An 18,973-nucleotide genomic window follows, 5' to 3' on the forward strand; every position below is an offset into this window, starting at 1 on the left:
ATTGATATTCGCGTGCCAATTTATTTTAGCCGACAATAATACAGTTTCATTCTATTTTATTTTTATTAATTATCTAGTAGTAGGAGAAAACACTTAGCTACAATGTTCAACATCAATGTGGAATATTATGTGTACAATATAGCTAATCACTCCCTTGCAACGCACGGTTTGCGCGTGTGCAAAGGAACGACCGAATCCGTCGAACATAAACGCTGAACGAAAAAGTTCGGGCCATTTCCAGGAAATAACGAAAACGATTCTTGGAAGTGGTGGTCGTCTTTACCCCCTCCCTATACTCATCTGGTCAGAATAGGTTCCTTCGGAAACCTTTCACATTATACATTTACTTAAGATTAAAATTTAATCCTATGATAATACACCATTATTTTATATATTTTTCAGGGGCTAATCGTGTGTAAATATTTTATCAACGTATTATTAATACATTATTTTGCATGGCATTAATAGATCGTTTACGTTCGACAACATTCACGTTCTTCAAACATTCGTTGCGAAGCATTCAAAGTGAAAGCAAATACATATTGTAGTTACGTATGTGATACTTAATAATGTTTTGAAGTTTCTAATGAAACTGCCTGTAACTACACGGGACGACCCAAGGTCAAAGTTTTAGATGCGTTATGTAAAGGTAGGGAAAAAGGAAAGAACCGTCGGTGCGACGGAATATACTACATATAAACAACGACAGATGCACCGTCTACACCGTTCTCTAACATCGGTCAAGCGTTACAGGTACAGCCACGATTGTCAAGAACTCGTTTGCTGCCCCCTTCATCGCCCCCTACATTATACCCTAACTATTGAGCTCTTTCAAAATTAACTACACCTCCACACTGATCGTACGAATCGAACAGTACCATAGAATCAGAAGAACAATGTGAAACGATCGATCTACATCAATTAATTATATATGTTTCAAAATATGTAACAATATTCGTGCTCGATAAATATTCCTTCCTCTTCGATAGAACGAAGACGCAGCTTTGTATTACCGATTTTCCACGACACGGGGTTGAAGGAAACAGCGAGTGAGTCAAGTGGTGGCGCCATCTAACGTGCACAAGACGCCCGCTCGCGAGAAGGGAAATTAATATGTAAACATTCAGTTCGCATAAAGTTACAGTTTAAAATACCGCGAAAGCTTGTTCCTTGTACCGCATCAATTATCTTGTGTGTTCCAACGAATACACCGATCGAGGTTATTCACGAACGTAGTTCGGGATCGCCAAGAGATAGAATTCATCGTTTCTCCATTACTTACTTTCATGCATCTTCCGAAAACAGAAAGCGTCCCTGCCTGCAGCATGCTGTAGACCTGTGCGCGATACGTGCACGAACATAGAGTACAGAATGGTGTTGGTGTGCGCGACTCGAATACCAAGAGGCGTGGTTTGAATAGACAGACGACCTGTTCCAAGCTTTGTCCCCCTCTGTTCTACAGAATAGCACGGTAGCATGTGTTTTAGCACGCACGCATACGCGCGCACACAGACGCGCACGTGTGACACAAAAGAAGGGCGCACTCTGGTGTCGACGCCGCGGACGATGGCACGCGCCATTTTGTTTAGTGTCCGCTGGACGCGTCGTGCGTCGGGGTGCCGCGGGGTTGCTTTCATGACTGTCAACAGCAAGATATTCGCGGCTCTCTGAGCTCGCCTACCAACTGGGACATACACATACAAGTGTCACGTTCGAGACGGTGTGATGCGTGCATAATCCTCTGCATGATTATTGTGCTGTGCGAGACGAGGATCATTTCTACGAGAGAGCCGCCGAGGACTCTCGTGCGCCTCGTAGTGTCAGATACACAGCAGCAGCACCAGCTCCGAAGAGTCCGTGACTGCATGGCGTCAGTTTCGACTTTATGGATACCTCGTAGGGAATCGCCGTCGCCGCCGCCGTCTACCACGGCGAGAATTTGTTCAGCAGGTAAGCGCCGAGGGGTTGCAGCGCGTGGGCATAATCGATAAAGCATTTCTCTCTCTCGTCCGCTTCCTATTCCTCGTTTCTAAACACAAGGCGCCTCCGCCGCGCAGACAATTTCTTCCGTACCTTTTCCAAACGTTCGACGCTTCATGCTCCGACGAGTTTTTCATACCGAATGTCGTGAGCCCTGACCACGGTACTGTCTCGCTTGTGCAAGCCGCCCGAGGAAAGTGAAAGCCCGTTCCCGATCGTTCTGCATTGAGTGCGGATCTCGTTGCGTCCGTCACCGCAGCGCACGGTTCATGCTATCCTCCTGCAACGTTTACACGGGTTCGAACCCGTGCGTAGCCCGTCCGGAGTGTTCTGTCGGCACTTTGAACCCTACTCGGTTTACATACACCCGCGAACGCGTTGGTTGCTCTCGATCGACCGTGGAAAAGTGATGCACGCGGAAAACACTTTTTTAGGAAAACTTGATCTTTCACATATTTTTGTTACTACCGATACCTGGGCGAACGTTTGTAAACATTCTCGTATCGACCAACCGTGCAATATTTAAAACCAGTAAAGTGTTGGAATTGAGCACTGGTAAACAGGAAACTATAATAATAACACAGAAAAATTTGTAATCGTATCAACGACATTATATATTATTCGTTTTTGTTTATAGAACTTAATATTCGATAGCTTATCAAATTGTTAAGCTTCTGTCACTGTTTATTTAGCTTGGACTATCACAATGAATTTCAATTTCTGTATTTCCGAGAAGATAATAGTGCTCTGAGACAGCCAGTTCAATTTTTTGTAAAAATCGTGATAACGTGCGTTTGTGACAAGTCGGTACATCAATGTACTACGTGTCGATTAATTTGGCACCGTGGACAGCATTGCGATCACTCAATTTATCGGGTGATTTCAATGCCTGGATGTGCAGTAAAACAGAGCCCATTTCAATTTGACATCAACGTGATATAAAACAATAGCGATCGATTTGTATTTCAACTTCTTGCGTTCAGCACCGTGTTATGTATTATGTTTTAAACAGGGGCTGAAAAGACTTCGATTTTGCGAAACAGTTTTTCTCTTCTTTCTAATTAATCGTTCGTGTACTTTTAAAAATGGCACTTCGCATTTCCAAGAGATCGTAATCTCGCTCTCTTTGCATTTTCCCCGAGGGGTCGCGCGCCTGTTTAACCGGGGCGAGGGTGTGTATGTGCAAGCACGAGTTCGAAGATATTTTTCGTTCGTTCAATAAATATTCTTCGCAACATTATTTCGTTTCCCACGATGGCCGCAACGTCGATGCCGGTATTTTCAGTTTCTTTCATAAAACTTAACGATAATTATTTTGCATATTCAACGAAGCCACGCGAAAATATTGTACTTACACGTTGAAAACATTTCACGGGTTTAGAGTTGTGCAATATATTCTTTTAGCTTTATTAAATTTGTCGTTTTATGTTAGTCACCAACCTCTTAGCAGAATGATCCAATTTGCCTTGATTTCCGAAGCTTGCTTGCATTACAGATATCGAAGGTCGCTGCTTTGCGATATGTTTTTAATTTTATCGTAACAGCGCAAACGGCGGGCTCTCGAACGAAAAACAAAGAGAGCAACGAATATCCCCCCCCCCCGTTAGAAATTCGTTCTTCCCCAACTTCGCCTATTAGGGGTAACTTGACTCAAGAAACAAAGGGTGCAACGTGTTCACTCTTTCGGAACATCGATTTGTTAACTCGGGGAAACATTTAAGTCCTTTTCGACTACGTCGAATCACCCGCTCAAATAACAAACTCTGTGCACTGAACACAGAAATTTGTGAACGCTGTAGCGTATGATCATGCTTAATAAATGGAATATGTACTGCGTTGGCTAACGGTGCAAATAGAAAGATAAACAATAATAAGTTCGACGCTCTGTTGTATCTACAGATAAGAATTATAAATGTTTCTACAGATTTTTTAAAATTGATTCAGACAAGTAAATAAATTGTTCACCGTTCAGGATTAATACATGTCGATATTTTTATAAGAGTAAAATGTACGAATTCGAATAACTGGGATATACAAAGTTGTTATGGGCCTCCTTTTTAACGGGAATTAACAGGTTTAAGATTTAGAAGGTTTCGGGGGGTTGTTGGACGCACATTAGAGCTACCTCGTCTTCGACACAGGTGCCTGGGATTAATCCAAGACACGCCTACCCGTGACTCACTCTACAAAACTCCCGTATTCTTTTTTTTCGTGGCGCGAAAGGGTGCCGCGTTTAAACTGGTGCACAGTTATATGTATATCTGATGCGATTCTTAATTAGCCCGATCCATCCGCATTTGTATTGAAAATACGTCAGGGAACAACATTTAATTGGGCAATGAAATGATCGTAACAAGCTTCCACCGTTATCTAAATTTGGACCCCATTGAATTAAAAGTGTTTATTATTCTTAGATAATATGCATTCTTGGAGAATGTTCCTCTTAATCGTATACCTTTCTTAGTACGGGGTGGTCCGTTCGATCGGTATTAAAAAAATGCAAATAACAAGGTCTAGTCCGATCTAAGGAATTCGCAGGAAAAATAAAACGACGATTAAGTTTGGTATGTGACGGCCACATACCACGCCTCTTGCTAGATCGGCATTCCATTGAACCCAACTTCCCCATGTTCTACTAAACGTGATTTCGGACTCGTCTCTTCGTCTTTCCAGCCATTGTTTAACTCCTGACAATATGGTGATAACGGGTGACCCCGTATTTTTTGCCTGCAACTGTCACGTAACTAATTAAATGAAACCGTATTCTATCTAAATGTGTAGCAAAACTTTTCGGTGTTAATCCTTATGTCAACAAGAAGAAAAAAAAACTATTCCACGATATTAAAAATTAGAAATTTTCAATTAATCGGAAGCTCTCGTTCGTAAAAGTTTTAATATTTATTTTTATGCTGTAAATGTAAATCGTGTCCCAAGAATGTTTTAGAATTTTTTAACAACTGTTTTACCATGCTTTTGCGCGCACACGTTGTTAGCAAAAATTTGCACACAAGTTGCAAGTGAATAGCCGTTGACATAAGGGTTGGCGGAAAATAGTTTCTCTGACAAATGTGTACCTTGACATAACCTTGTTTTTAGTACTTGATAACGGAAAAATATACAAGCATGCGCACCCCTGCTGAGACCGAGACGCTATCTCAACCTGAGATGTACAAATTTGAGTCTCAGGAAACGGATACAACGTCGACCGTTAATCAAGTAGTTTTATCAACATCTCACTCGGAATCGCACATATTTACTAATAGGTAAGAACGGTATCACACACTCGTACAATTCTAATTAAGTATGGATGCATTTGAAAATGTAAATACTTTATACTTTATGCACATAGAATAGTTAAGGAAAAAAATGGTAAGAGCTCTCGCTTGCTTCCGTGCATGCGTATTGTTTGTCGAAGATTTCGAACTTGTTTATACGTTCAAAAGAAGGCGCTGCTCTCAACTAAAGTTACGCGCGTCGATTCCGCGCATGCGCACCTTCGATTACCTCTCACGCCGAACTGTGACACTCTTTAAAATTTGCGAAGTAAACGAACTTGGAGACAGCTACGATTCCGATAAGGGCACCCGATGAAAATTCTGATCGCGCTAAGGCCATGCTGAGAAAAGATCGCGTAAGACAGACCGCGAAAACGGCCTCTGTTATAACATAATCAAGCTGCATTCACTGGCCACTGTAAAAGATAAATTACACTTGATCGTCGCGCGTGTGTCATATCGGAGAAGTAAACGGTAAATGCGTCCCTCTGTCGGCGAACTTGTCAGTTCGCGATATGTTTCGTGTTCACGTGTGTCGTGTGTAATTTTCTCCGCGCTTATTTCTCGCTTGGCTCGCGAACGTTCAGTCGGTCGCATAATTTTGTGACAGTTTCTGTCAGTGTATGAAACGCGAGGGTGCCGTATCCATATGCTACACGCGGCACGATGGTTTTTACACGGTTTTTCCTTAGGAAGACGCCGAACGACGATGCGACCGTTCCAAACAACGTCGGTACGAGGAGGTGAGCTCGAAGGCCAAGTCGTCGTCGGAATGCGCTTCCGATAACGGCACCATCGTTCACGGTTCCGATTTCGTTTCTCGCATTAACACGTTCACGCGCGAAACTCCTGTGTGCTCGCGATCTCCCGAATTCAGCCGATACGTTAACCGGAACGGCATCCGATCGAAATCCCCGCGGTTCGTTATACTGGTGTCATTTTCTGGCAGTACCCACTGTACCAGTTTTCACAAACATTTATTACCACGCGGTTTCAACATTCCCCCGAGCGCAAATATTCTCAATGGATTGCGCGCACAGCGAGCGGCACACGATACGTATCGAATGTAATACTTACTTATCGATACTTGTCCACCAACGGTCATCAATATTATTATCGAAGGGATCGTTTTACAGAGAACGTAACTTGTCACTCGATTTCAAGTTTATAATTTATTCGGGTCGATTGCGTGTGCTTGACAGGTGGACAAATCACGCACAAAAAACATGCCAGCAATTAAAAACTGGACTTTTGTACCTTTATTATCAACTTTTGTAATGATTATGATGGTTCGTAGAGCGGTCTTGTACCGAGTGAGCCGTTTCCTTTCTCTCGATATGGCGTGTGTAGTGTGTCCATTGTCATTGTATGTTATGCGAGTAGAACAAATTTTCGTAAACACAGCGTATGTTTACGTTCTTCGAAAATTTCCCGTCCGTCGTCGGATTTCTCGTTCGGGGATTAAAATTAATAATCGAATGCAAACAATCGTGAACGATAATCGGAATGCATAACTTGATGTGTTCCTGGAACAATCGATACCCCTCGAAGAAAGTTTTTCCTAGGCTGAGAACATAATGACGCGATTGTATCAGCTGACTACTCTCGCGCCTTGATAACACCGGACTTCAAATCAAAACATCAATTTATTTCGCGCTAATTTTACAACCGTTCCGTTCCGTTTGATTTTCCGAATTCGTTCCAGCGTAATATTTGACTGTAATGAGATTATTTAGTTAATAAATCGTAGCGAAACGAATAATAAAAAAAGAACAATGATACTTAATGTCAAGTAGTTTCGGCGCAAGCCTATGTATCATTTTAAATAAAGAATTACGTTGACAATTTGTTACTTACAATTTATACTATTGCGCGTGTACCCATCGTTATAGTTGTGCAGCTTTAAATGGATAAAAAGCCTTTTAAGTATTCACTTTTGTTGCATCGCCGAGCAGCGAGTCAAATCAATAATCTGCTTTCATTTCAAATATGAATTTTAAATTACATACTTTCAAATTGTGGAATATATATTTACATGGTTCTTATTGTTACATACACTTGTTAAATTATATCTATAGCATGTACGTATCTTTTTTATGGAGTCGGTTCACATTATTTAATATTATCGAAGATACGTAAACGGAAGCTTAGTTGAGTCGTGTGTAAAATCTTTTTAATTTGAAAATAAATATTGTACGCACGTATAGCGGCTCGCGCGTAACGTACGTGACATGCAACGCTCAATACGTATCGGAAAATGTAGTAAGGGGAATGCATATGTATTCCACTGATCACAGAGACAGAGAGGGACACACGAATTAAGCTTGCACCAACACATGGTACTTTCTTTGTCATTTTTGGCGCGAACCGAAGCAATTGCAACTGACCTTCAAAACTTTCATCAAGATACTGCTAATATCTTTTATAAATAACTAAACGAAATAGAGTAACTCATAAAATAGTTTTGTTCCATCAACAAAAAGATCTTTGTATTTTCTCAATTGATAAATAACACAAAATGCAATCGCTTCTTTAAAAATATTGATTTTAACAACGTGTTTCTAATATCTGTATTGAATAGATAAATGTTAAATTATGTACGTATATAGATGTTAGTCTCAGATCACTTTTTCCTTTTAATAACAGCATAAATTAATTATTTTAGCATGTTATGCATCCAAGAAGAATTGGGCCAGCTAGGTGGAATTGCAGGAGGTCCAATAGTCACTGATTCAAGAGAAGCTCAAATACCTAATAACAACCATACCAATTCTGAAAGCAATACAAATTCCAGTGAAACTGCGACAAAATGTACTCCTGGTTCTGGGTCTTTGGACACGCAAAGGACAAGTTGGGTCGAAGGTATATTGGGTTGCATGCGCCCAGTTTGGAGTATGCTTTCCAAAGCAGCTGTAAATGAAAAGATTAAAGGACATCAAAGTAAATAACTGTTTTATATGTGTTTGAAACATTTTTTTTTAAAATGCCTAGCTAATAATAGAATATTATTCTAGCGGACGATTGGGAAATACCGTTTGAATCGATTAGCGAACTTCAGTGGCTTGGATCTGGAGCACAAGGGGCAGTATTTAGTGGGAAATTAAACAAAGATATTGTAGCTGTCAAAAAAGTACGCGAACCACGCGAGACTGATATAAAACATTTACGAAAGCTTAATCATCCGAATATTGTTCAATTTAAGTAAGTTTTTATTCATTTTTTTAATATTGAAAAACGTATAGTTACGTGATACTATAAAATATTGTTATTTAATTTCAGAGGAGTATGTACACAAGCACCTTGTTACTGTATAATAATGGAATTTTGCCCGTATGGACCATTGTATGATCTTCTCAGGGCTGGAGAGCCTGTTCCACCTCCTAGATTAGTATCATGGTCTAAACAAATTGCAGCTGGAATGGCTTATCTTCATGCACATAAAATTATACACAGAGATCTTAAAAGTCCAAAGTATGATTTTCACTTAAGTATATAAAAATTGCATAATCATCACGCGCGCGTGTTCAACTGAATAAAATAAAATGGTATAATATTATTTATTTTTCAGTGTATTAATCGGGCAAGGAGAATTAGTAAAAATTAGCGATTTTGGAACTAGTAGAGAATGGAATGAAATTAGTACAAGAATGAGTTTTGCTGGTACTGTCGCCTGGATGGCTCCGGAAATAATTAGAAACGAGCCATGTTCTGAGAAAGTAGACATATGGTCGTATGGTGTTGTATTATGGGAATTATTAAGTGGCGAAATACCTTATAAAGATGTAGATTCTTCTGCAATAATTTGGGGTGTGGGCAACAATTCTCTCCACTTACCGATCCCAGCAAGTTGTCCGGAGGGTTACAGGTTACTCGTAAAGCAATGCTGGGCTGCGAAGCCGCGCAATAGACCTTCCTTTAAGCACATTGAAATTCATCTCGGTATTGCAGCGGTCGAAGTACTATGTACAAAACCCGACGAATATTTTAAAACACAGGTACAGTAATATTAATCTTGAGAACAAACCATAATTTAAAATTAACGTACTCAATAATTGCTTTGATTATAGCAATCATGGAAGAAAGAAATTAGGGATCATATGAAACAAATGCAAACAAATAGTTGTAGTAGTCCGAGATTTGAAGCTGACTTAATTCGACGACGTGAGGATGAATTGAGGCATGCTCAAGATATTCGAGAACACTATGAACGTAAATTGGAGCGAACTAATAATTTGTACCTAGAATTAAGTGCTGTTTTACTACAATTGGAGCAACGTGAACGAGATGTAATCAAGTAAGTAGTTATCCGACATTTGCAGTAAGCTTAAAAGTATACATGCGGTCTGTATTTTAATTTTATATTGTATTTTTTAGACGCGAACAACAAAACGGATATAAACAGTGTAAAAAACGTCTTGTACATCCTCTTCTAAAAGCTCAAGAAAGACTTCATCGTAGACGTAATCCAACGACGCAATTTTCAACATCATCCACACCAACAACTCCACCATCACCGACAGACTCTTCCCAGAGCCCTGTGAAAGCAACAATGTATACACAATTAAATGAATCTAACCAACCAGAAACGATTCTGGCTCCAAATAATAGTTTTAAGCAACGTAAATACAGGCATCGTAGAGTAGGATCAGGATGTGGTGTAAGTTCCAGCCCTAGATCAAGCCCTCATCGCGAAAGAAAAGTACGTATCTACAAAAGAAATCTGCACATTGTATATATTAAGAATAATGTTTTTACTTGTTTGATTCCAGAGTACTGAAGTATGTGCACGTTTTATAGACAGTCAAACGCAAACAGAAATGCTAGACATTAGTGAAACTGATTTTAGTCCTGTTACAAATACAACAACAGTATCAACAACAGAAAAGCTTTCTGTAAATAGCATTAATAAACAATCGTTAACTAAACAAGTACCAGAGTGCTTAAACGGAAACTCAATACTATCCGAAGCTCATTACAGAATACAATCTAGTCCCTGTTCCAGCCCTGAACCTACAAATGAAAATCATGTAAATGGAAATGAACGTTTAAAAGATTGTAGTGATGATGATAATTTAGAAACACTTGGCCGAAAAGTTAGTGAAATTATTAATGCTAATCGCCTTATTTCGCCTATAGATAATGGAAACTGTGACGACGTGATAATATCACATAGGTAGGTTAAATTTTAAGTATACTTGATTTTTTGTTATTATGTGTTAATTAATGGTAACAATTATAAACAACAACTGATAAATAATTTCAGAGGTAAAGAAGAATCGGTGAAATTATCTGGTCACTTTTGTGGGATTATTATTAACGGTACTAATATGCAACAAGAACAGTCTGAAATTAGAACGCGGCCTTGTACTGAAAGTATGGATACGTTGCGTGATCGTGAAGATGATAATTGTGAAGAAAGTTGGTCAGACGAAGAAGGAGAAGATCCAAGTTACACTTATAATTACTCTCTTAGACGAAGAAGGTATATAGTTTATGAAGATGTACTTCTATAACATATTCTTTAATGTGAAAACAAGATAGTATACTATCTTAAACACAATAACAATACATAATACTTTGAATAATTACACATAGTGTGCACTAAATAAGTGTATAAAAATCAATTATTTTTAGACCATTGATGATTGTTCATTGATTTGTTTTCGAATGTTGAAAATTTAGAAGAAAACTATTAATGATGACGGGAATACCTTATATATATATATATAATTTAAATATGTTTTATAGTATTGCAAGAAGACCAATTGGTCCTGGATGTAGATTAAGAAGATTTAAACATGCCACAGTGCGAATAGAAGGAGTGTTAGCTTCTGACGAGGAAAATACTTCTGAATATTCACATCCTCCGTCCAGTCAGTCATCCACGTTAGAGAGTAATCCTGATGTGCAAAGAGTATTTCGTAATATTCATTATTCTCATAAGGTAAGTCGATAAAGTACCTTATTATTCTCAAGTGTCGAACATTTATAGCATATTGTATTCTTTATTCTTGTCATTTAGAGAAAAGAAATAGATGATGTTTCTGATACGTCGAGTCAATCGGAAACAGACGAAGTCAGTGAGATTACAATTGCATCTCAACCAGTAGGTGCAAACTTGAAAATAGAAAGCAGCGTTTAGATTAATGTAATTTTTATATCTCATTTATGAGTGATATATTATAAGACCCTAATAGCCAGTGCATTTCTGTAGTGTATGTTCTCATTCTATTCTATGTTAAATATTGTAGATATTTATCCATTACGATATTCACATTAGGTACATATGTACATTAATTTTACGAATTATTTATCAAGAAAATATGGTACCAATATTCTAAAAAGACCGTACATCAGGTGAAAATAAGTGAAACAGTTTTAAGTCGCATTGGAAAACATACTTTCTATTGTTTAACATTCTTTAGTAGATCGATTCAATGAAAACAAATTTTCTATTACTGGTCATAGCATAATTAATTCTATACTCTATTGAAATAGACATTTCAAGCGATATCTAATTTTTCTAAACAAAAAAGGGAAAGAAATATAATATAGATTGATAATATTTTCAATGAAGTTGGAAACTTACAAAAACATGTTCTATAACATGTTGCTATATAGTATTATATATAAATATACATCCATCTCATACTTATTCTTCATAAAAAAAAGGAAAGACAATTCATTAATTCGTAAATAATTCATTCCATTATTTCTTATTTTTTATAGTTCCTTTTAGTAGATACATCATCTGCAGCTAGATATGAATTGATTTCTATCAGATATTGCATTTGTTTTGCATTAATAAGAAAAAACTCAATTAATTCTAAACAAATATTTCTTATGAGTGCGAAGTCCGTTAATAATAATCGCATTCATTCGTATGTATATATAGAATATACCATAGTGTAGAGACCGATTACAGCAAGTCGTATGGTAGTACCATAGTTTACAAGAAAGTATTGTATATAAATACAATGAAATCGCGGAAGAATAAATATTTCATTTGGAAATTATATACTTAAAAAGTAATTTATAGGTAATGAGTAAGGGAATGACAATTACTAAACAAATTTTACAACGTAAGTGCCTGCGGCAATTTGCATAAAGTACAGCAAACAGTGACTATTAAAGTATTGAAATGAAAAAAGATTTAAAAAAACTAATCAAGTGGTAATGTGCAATATAAAAGAATCATGTGATTGAAATTAGAAAACTGTCGATAATAATACTTTTTCAACTCAATGAATACATAACTAATGGGAATAAATTGAAATATAAATGACATGAGGTATTACTTTAAAGCTACGTTACTAGAACAATGTCGTAAAAATATTTTTGATGCGCTAAAATTACATTTTTAACAATAATCTTACTAACGATTTACGTAAAATACTGCATGTAATGTATTTTATTTCATTTCTCAATTAACAAATGAGAAGAAATCTAATTCATTGACTATGTTTACAATAGAATTATAGTATAAGTTGTATCATAAACATAGTAAAAGAAGTACAGGTTGTCTGAGTTTCAAACTGAAACTCAACAATAGTATTGGACTGTACGCAAAAGTCATACTCATTCTTTCAAATTAATAACCATTAAGTATTGCAGTTACGTATGCATAACTAGACGATATTTTGTCAACTCAATTGTCCGAAATACTGTTCTGCATCCATCTATTGTACCTGCTTTGAAACTCAAATTGCCTTAATGACAATTACTTTACATTGTAAATATAGACAATACAACATAAACTTAAGGAAATAGTAAATAAGATTCAATATAACATTTTGATGTGCTCATTTGGACGAAATAATTAGTAAGACATACAGAGATGTACTTTCTATAGAATCATACATATTGTATCGATTATATTTATGCGAGTAGTTGCATAAATTGTTCCTTCTTGTGCAGTGGCAGCTAAACTGACTAGTTCTATTATTCGTAATAATAGAAGCAGTACACAATGTTTGTGTTATAAACAATAAAGTTGATTTACAATAACTGATTTAAAGAGTTTTATTTCGCACTTTATTCACACAATATTATAGATTGAATATTATATTTGAATTTCGTATAAATGAAATAACAACTTCTTTCAAGGCATAATAGAATATTAACAATTTGTATTCGGTTACACACTTGGACAAATAATATTAATGTTTCTCTTTCCTATCCTTTTGAAGTATATCAACTTATTAAGTTATGTAGAATAAATATTTGCACAGCCTGTTTTCAATAACGTGAAAATAATGAAAAATGTATTTGAATGTAATTGATAATATAACGAGCTTGACATGTATATAAAAATGAAATATGTATTCAGAAGATTAAACAGTCGTCAAAGCGCGACTAAAGAACAAATATTTAATGAAGTTCTAAATAAATGATGTTTTATAACGTAAATGCTATATTTATTGTACATATACCAATGATAAAGTCTTTATCTCATACAATCGTATTTACATTTAGTAACTCAATAATCTATAAGTGAATTCTGTACAGAATCATGGAAAAGCCTCAAAATTAATTATTTCTTATATCAGTGTTTCAATTTCACAATTTCTTGATCAATTATAAGTTTTCAACACATTTAATATACCATACTGTTTAATTAAAATGAATTTCTAAATATTGACATCGAACTTTCGTTGACCTTATTGTATGTCAAATTAAATTCGTTAATATTTACCAATGTGCATATACTAGTATTCTTAAAAATATATAAAAAAAAACTTAACAAATTTCTGTTGTAGTCATGTCATTTTTGCAATAAATATGTTTAATACATGATTACAAAATTAAAAGTAATTAAACAATTTCACATTTTTGATTCTTTACAAAGAAATAAAAATTAAAAAATGTTATTACACTACTTAATGAAAATGATTAAAGTACGTTTCTTAAAAAACCATTCTTCTATCAAATTAACAACCTCAAACGTTTTCTACTTTTTTCAAATTGTTCAATAACCATAGCGTAAAAAATTATACTTAATATTATTATATCTGAATTCACCAATAGAATGAGTTTTGAAAAAATTCGGTGGTACTTTTATACAATGATGATGCACTTTGCCTTAATCCAGTAAACAGAGATACAACACCTTCTTTCTCTTCTTCTTGTTCTTCTTCCTCGGGTAAGTAATCTGGCATATCTTCGTCTGCATCACCATTGTCTCCATTTGTATGAATCTATAAATGTATTATATTTTTAATATGTATATGCACACAATTTCAACATACGCAAGTAAATATTTACCAATGTAACAAGATACTCTTGATTAAGCTTGTTTCTTGCCACTAATCTAGCTTCCATATTGTCTGTATTATTTCGAATAGCTTCTGCAATCTGTTTTGCTGTGACATAGCTTAAAGTACGCATTGTAACACGCTGATGTTCTACATCAACTACAAGGGAAACCAATCCATCAATTCTTATTAATATTGATTCCAACTCTGAACGAGTTTCCTATGTAATATGTTATTAATATTAGATATTAATTTTAATGTAAAAATTAGATATGTATATATCAATAATATTTACTGGTAACAAGCCTTGAACATGTAACACAACAACATGGGTTTTTAATTTCTTTGGTTCGATAACTCTTCTACATCGACTACGCAGATTGTATATTGGTGGTTTCATTCTTTCTATATCATCTTTAATAGACTGAGCTCGTTTAGCTATCTTTGGTTCATCAATGTTATACTTGTCTATAATGGCATCCAATGCTTCACGAACTCCAAAAGTAGAGGTTATGTGCGCATAGTTGTCTACATTTTTAACAAACAATTCTAAAATGTCTAAACCCAAATCAATAATCTCAAAATCTGATGCTTCAAGGACAAATGCTACGTACGAAAGAACTGTTTTGTCCTGGAATCAAAAATTTATAATTACAATAACATAGTATTATATTTAACAAAAAACTTACCTTTAAAATTGTGTCATGATTTGAAACATCATTAGCCAATTTTTTGTATGTTTCAAGTGTTGCTTTTAATTCTTTTGGATTTACAGACTCGTCCACGTCCATCATCTATAAACGTAATGTTTACATTAAGTTGATCTAAAAACAATATGATCAAAGAAAACAAACGGTATACATCTGGTCACGTTACACGGTTATTTATTTTATGGCAATGATAACAATTCGAAAACTACATAGTAGCATTTCAATTAATATTTCTATTAAATGAAGTACAAAAGAATCACAGTTACGTTTCACGGTAGTCGAACGATTCCACGTTCACGAAGACATGACATTTCAAAGTATAGAACAAGTTTTAAACTGCTCACTGGGTCAAGTTCTACTTCTTTACCGTTTAGCTATAACATGTGTTATCTCAAATCATAGACAATCTGCTACTTAAAAATTTTTAGCAATCAATAATATAAGGTCAGTGCAGACGATTTTACAAAATTGAGGAAAATCAGTGCTAAATCGGCTTTACATGAATGAAATCACTAGAATAATTGTGAGAATACAAAATATATTTCAATTTATACTTAACACAAAACGATATCCTGGAAGACAAAAAGTATTTTATAAAAAAAAACACAAATTTATGAAGTTTGTGTACGTCCAGCGCATACATAAGTTGTGTACGAATGTAACACGTGTATAAAAGTATGTATATATACGTAAACACGTACATGTATAAATACGTATAATACACATGCGTAATTCAGATAGATGTTCAGTATTACCCTACGTAGTAATAATAGCAACAGTCATGCTAATGCCAGCTGCTGCCAAATTGTTTCGATGACGCGCATATTGTAGTATAGTAGCGAAACTGGTGTTTGGATGACGTACTAGAATAAGATGGCCGACATTAGCTCTATCAACTACCAACAGCACAACACCCGTATTACTTCTCTAATGAACTTCCTCCTTATTTTACGGAATCGAGAGCTTTAGATTTCTATTAGTGTTTTTTTAAGCATTCCCAAACAGAGGTTGATGTAGTAGTCAATCTCTGACGGCTGTTGAGGGCAATAGGGAAGTTGAATTAAACGACACGTAAAGTAGAAACATACAGCTGACGTATTTTGAAATTCGCTTGTGCAGGTGATTGTTTGTAAAGTGGGCTAGTGTAGAGTGGACATTGATTATTAGAACAATGGAATACGTGCTAATAAAAGATATACGGCCGGGCCAGAAAAACATTAATGTGGTGTTTATTGTTCTGGAAGTTGGCCATCCTACTATCACTAAAGAAAACCGCGAAGTTCGAACGTTTAAAGTGGCGGACAGTACTGCATGTATGAACGTTTCAATTTGGGACGAACCTGGTCAACTTTTAGTACCGGGTGATATAGTTAGATTGACAAAAGGATACGCATCTGTTTGGAGGCAATGTCTGACATTGTATTCAGGAAAAAATGGAGATATTCAGAAAATTGGAGAATTCTGTATGGTTATAAATGAACAGTTAAATATGAGTGAACCAAATCCTGCTTTAGCCCAACAACTGATTAATCAAAGTGGATCTGGACCACCTGGTAGCAATGTTAACAATAGTATTACAAATAATGGAAATGCAAATAACATAGCTGGTCAACCAGGAAGACAACCACTGGTATGTTACTTTTCAAATCGCTTGTAATATAATAATGCTAGATATGTCAGTTTAATTGTAATGTTTCTATTTTGATTTATTTTCTTGTAGGCGATTCAAACTAATTCAACTACACCTGCCAGTGGTACATCAGGTAGTTCTGCAACAACAAAAAGTGGAAATGGCAGTAATGGTAATAATGGTGGAAATGGAGGTAATGCTTCAGGACTTCCAGGAGGATCTGCAAGATATTCTGGTGATTCAACAACAAAAACCACAGTTGCAACAAAAACTAATGCCCGTGGTCGTGGGGGCTATCGAAATGGTGGACGTAGTGATCGTAGATAACACACAAACAAAAAACGACTAATAATATATATGTAATATGAATATGAATATGAATATGAACTGATTACATTCAGGACAACTGTAATATACTGTTTTTGTAACAATTCTGTATATGTGTATTCATGAATCAATGTATACGATAGAGTCTGATTAAAACAATATATGAATTAAAGACAATCGAATTGTAAACACTAGAGTAAATAGTCATTGATAATTTAATGATCAAATAATTAAATTATTACTTGATGGTAATATCTTTGATTTATATATATATATATATCGTATATAAAATAGTACATATATATGTATATATATACGATTTTATATTTAAAGTATTAGTTGTATAAAATTATATTAACCGATTGTCTTCAATTCATTATAAATGTATCAAAATTTTTCACTTATTCTGATAAACTAATATAGTATATAATACATTATATATGTAATTGCATTTAATTAGTAAATAATTTTGTTTAATAGTTTTTTAAAATATATTTTATAAAAAAGAAACAGAACCTTATGTATGTATAAGCATAATTTATACTATGTATATGATTTAAATTTATTCAACCCAATGAACACGTATCGTCACCTCAATATGTTTTCTAGCGAAAAATCTCTCCATCGAGACGCCGTAACGTTAATAAATGCAATGATTGCAGTGTTTTCATCTTGTGAGATAAATCACTCTCCATCTTACAGAGAAATACATCATTTTTAAGGAATCTTGTGCCTGATCGTATGGACATGTGTTGATAATTTGATTGAATATTTCAAGTGTTTGTTTACGGTTCTCAACAATATACCAATTAATGCAGTGTGTTATCGCTCGCACAAGATCCTTAACAAGATACCAAGTCCTTGACTTACACCTGACAATTAGAGTTGACACTTTATCTAAATCTGAAATAAAAGATAAAAATAAGCTCAATGGAAACTATCAACAACATTCATTGGTTTTTTACTGGCTATCATTTTACTACAAGTAGAAATATACTTCATGATCATTGTATTTTCTTTCACTCTATCTCTAATCCAGGAGTGAAGTAGGAAAGGAATATGTATTACTTTTCATTTTCTTCCACTATGTACATAGTAGAGAATAAATTTTACCCTATTGTATACAAACATTTTTTTAGGTATTATTATATCTATTTGTTTATATTTGTACAATATCACTTCGATAATAATTATTACTGAAGTAATTATAATTGAAAGGATCTATATGCCTATGTATTGTATTTTATTTCATCCTCGACTGATATGTATGTAAACAAACATTTGTTGTAAATTCTATTTAATAATTACGAGTACACATAATAATAAGTTACATCTATTAAAAAATAAGAAATTTGGAAAACAATGTTTGTATAAATTGTGTTATTTATTGTACAACGCACAAAATAAAATTTTAAAATAATTAAAAATTCTGATAGATAATTAAATAATTACATGAATTTATACCATGTTCAGTTTGGCACATAAGATCATTATGTATACAAACTTGTTCAAGGAAATAAAGATAAGATTATGGTTTCATATCTGGGTAATTTAAGAAGTATATTTAAAATAATAGGTGGTGCAAAGTAGTGTAAACAGATAACATGTATACATACGTAGCTTCAACAAGATAACATTGTTATCCATACCTGTAGGTTATGTTTATGCATTGATCTACATCTACGCACGTACACATCGTAACACTTTATCGAATGAATCATCAGTCAACGATGAACATAGTGTAAGCTGTTGCTATTATAAATTTTCTTTATGCAACACCGCCTAGTGTTGAAACCC

General features: G+C 34.9%; 3 protein-coding genes and 1 long non-coding RNA gene across 13 annotated transcripts; 2 read left to right on the forward strand and 2 right to left on the reverse strand.

Moving 5' to 3' along the window:
* Window positions 1-1,576: 1,576 nt before the first annotated feature.
* wnd (Mitogen-activated protein kinase kinase kinase 13 wallenda) lies at window positions 1,577-13,266 on the forward strand. The gene is made up of 12 exons (XM_033475982.2): window positions 1,577-1,950; window positions 5,077-5,243; window positions 7,921-8,195; window positions 8,270-8,456; window positions 8,535-8,726; window positions 8,824-9,250; window positions 9,323-9,549; window positions 9,630-9,954; window positions 10,025-10,428; window positions 10,519-10,737; window positions 11,004-11,199; window positions 11,278-13,266. The coding sequence occupies exons 2-12, from the start codon at window positions 5,104-5,106 to the stop codon at window positions 11,395-11,397; spliced, it is 2,712 nt and encodes a 903-aa protein (XP_033331873.1). The 5' UTR covers window positions 1,577-1,950; window positions 5,077-5,103; the 3' UTR covers window positions 11,398-13,266.
* On the reverse strand, window positions 4,367-5,196 carry LOC143258853 (uncharacterized). The gene is made up of 2 exons (XR_013032757.1): window positions 5,055-5,196; window positions 4,367-4,713 (listed from the first exon to the last, which is right to left on the reverse strand). It is a non-coding gene; the product is annotated as an uncharacterized LOC143258853 (long non-coding RNA).
* On the reverse strand, window positions 13,264-18,919 carry LOC117223636 (armadillo repeat-containing protein 1). Of its 10 annotated transcripts, XM_033476016.2 has the most exons (7): window positions 18,826-18,919; window positions 17,983-18,079; window positions 15,975-16,082; window positions 15,199-15,303; window positions 14,805-15,140; window positions 14,520-14,729; window positions 13,264-14,452 (listed from the first exon to the last, which is right to left on the reverse strand). In XM_033476016.2, exons 4-7 carry the CDS (start codon window positions 15,301-15,303, stop codon window positions 14,273-14,275), a joined length of 831 nt encoding a protein of 276 aa, XP_033331907.1. In that variant the 5' UTR covers window positions 15,975-16,082; window positions 17,983-18,079; window positions 18,826-18,919; the 3' UTR covers window positions 13,264-14,272. The 10 variants fall into 10 exon arrangements, with proteins under 10 accessions (XP_033331907.1, XP_076375221.1, XP_033331905.1 ...); XM_076519106.1 differs by lacking the exon at window positions 15,975-16,082; XM_033476014.2 differs by lacking the exon at window positions 15,975-16,082 and having other exon boundaries at window positions 17,769-18,079.
* Window positions 16,049-17,365, forward strand: LOC143258852 (SOSS complex subunit B homolog). The gene is made up of 2 exons (XM_076519108.1): window positions 16,049-16,849; window positions 16,940-17,365. Exons 1-2 carry the CDS (start codon window positions 16,391-16,393, stop codon window positions 17,174-17,176), a joined length of 696 nt encoding a protein of 231 aa, XP_076375223.1. The 5' UTR covers window positions 16,049-16,390; the 3' UTR covers window positions 17,177-17,365.
* Window positions 18,920-18,973: the final 54 nt, after the last annotated feature.

This window comes from Megalopta genalis, chromosome 1 (genome assembly GCF_051020955.1).
Source record: "Megalopta genalis isolate 19385.01 chromosome 1, iyMegGena1_principal, whole genome shotgun sequence".
Lineage (NCBI taxonomy): Eukaryota > Metazoa > Arthropoda > Insecta > Hymenoptera > Halictidae > Megalopta > Megalopta genalis.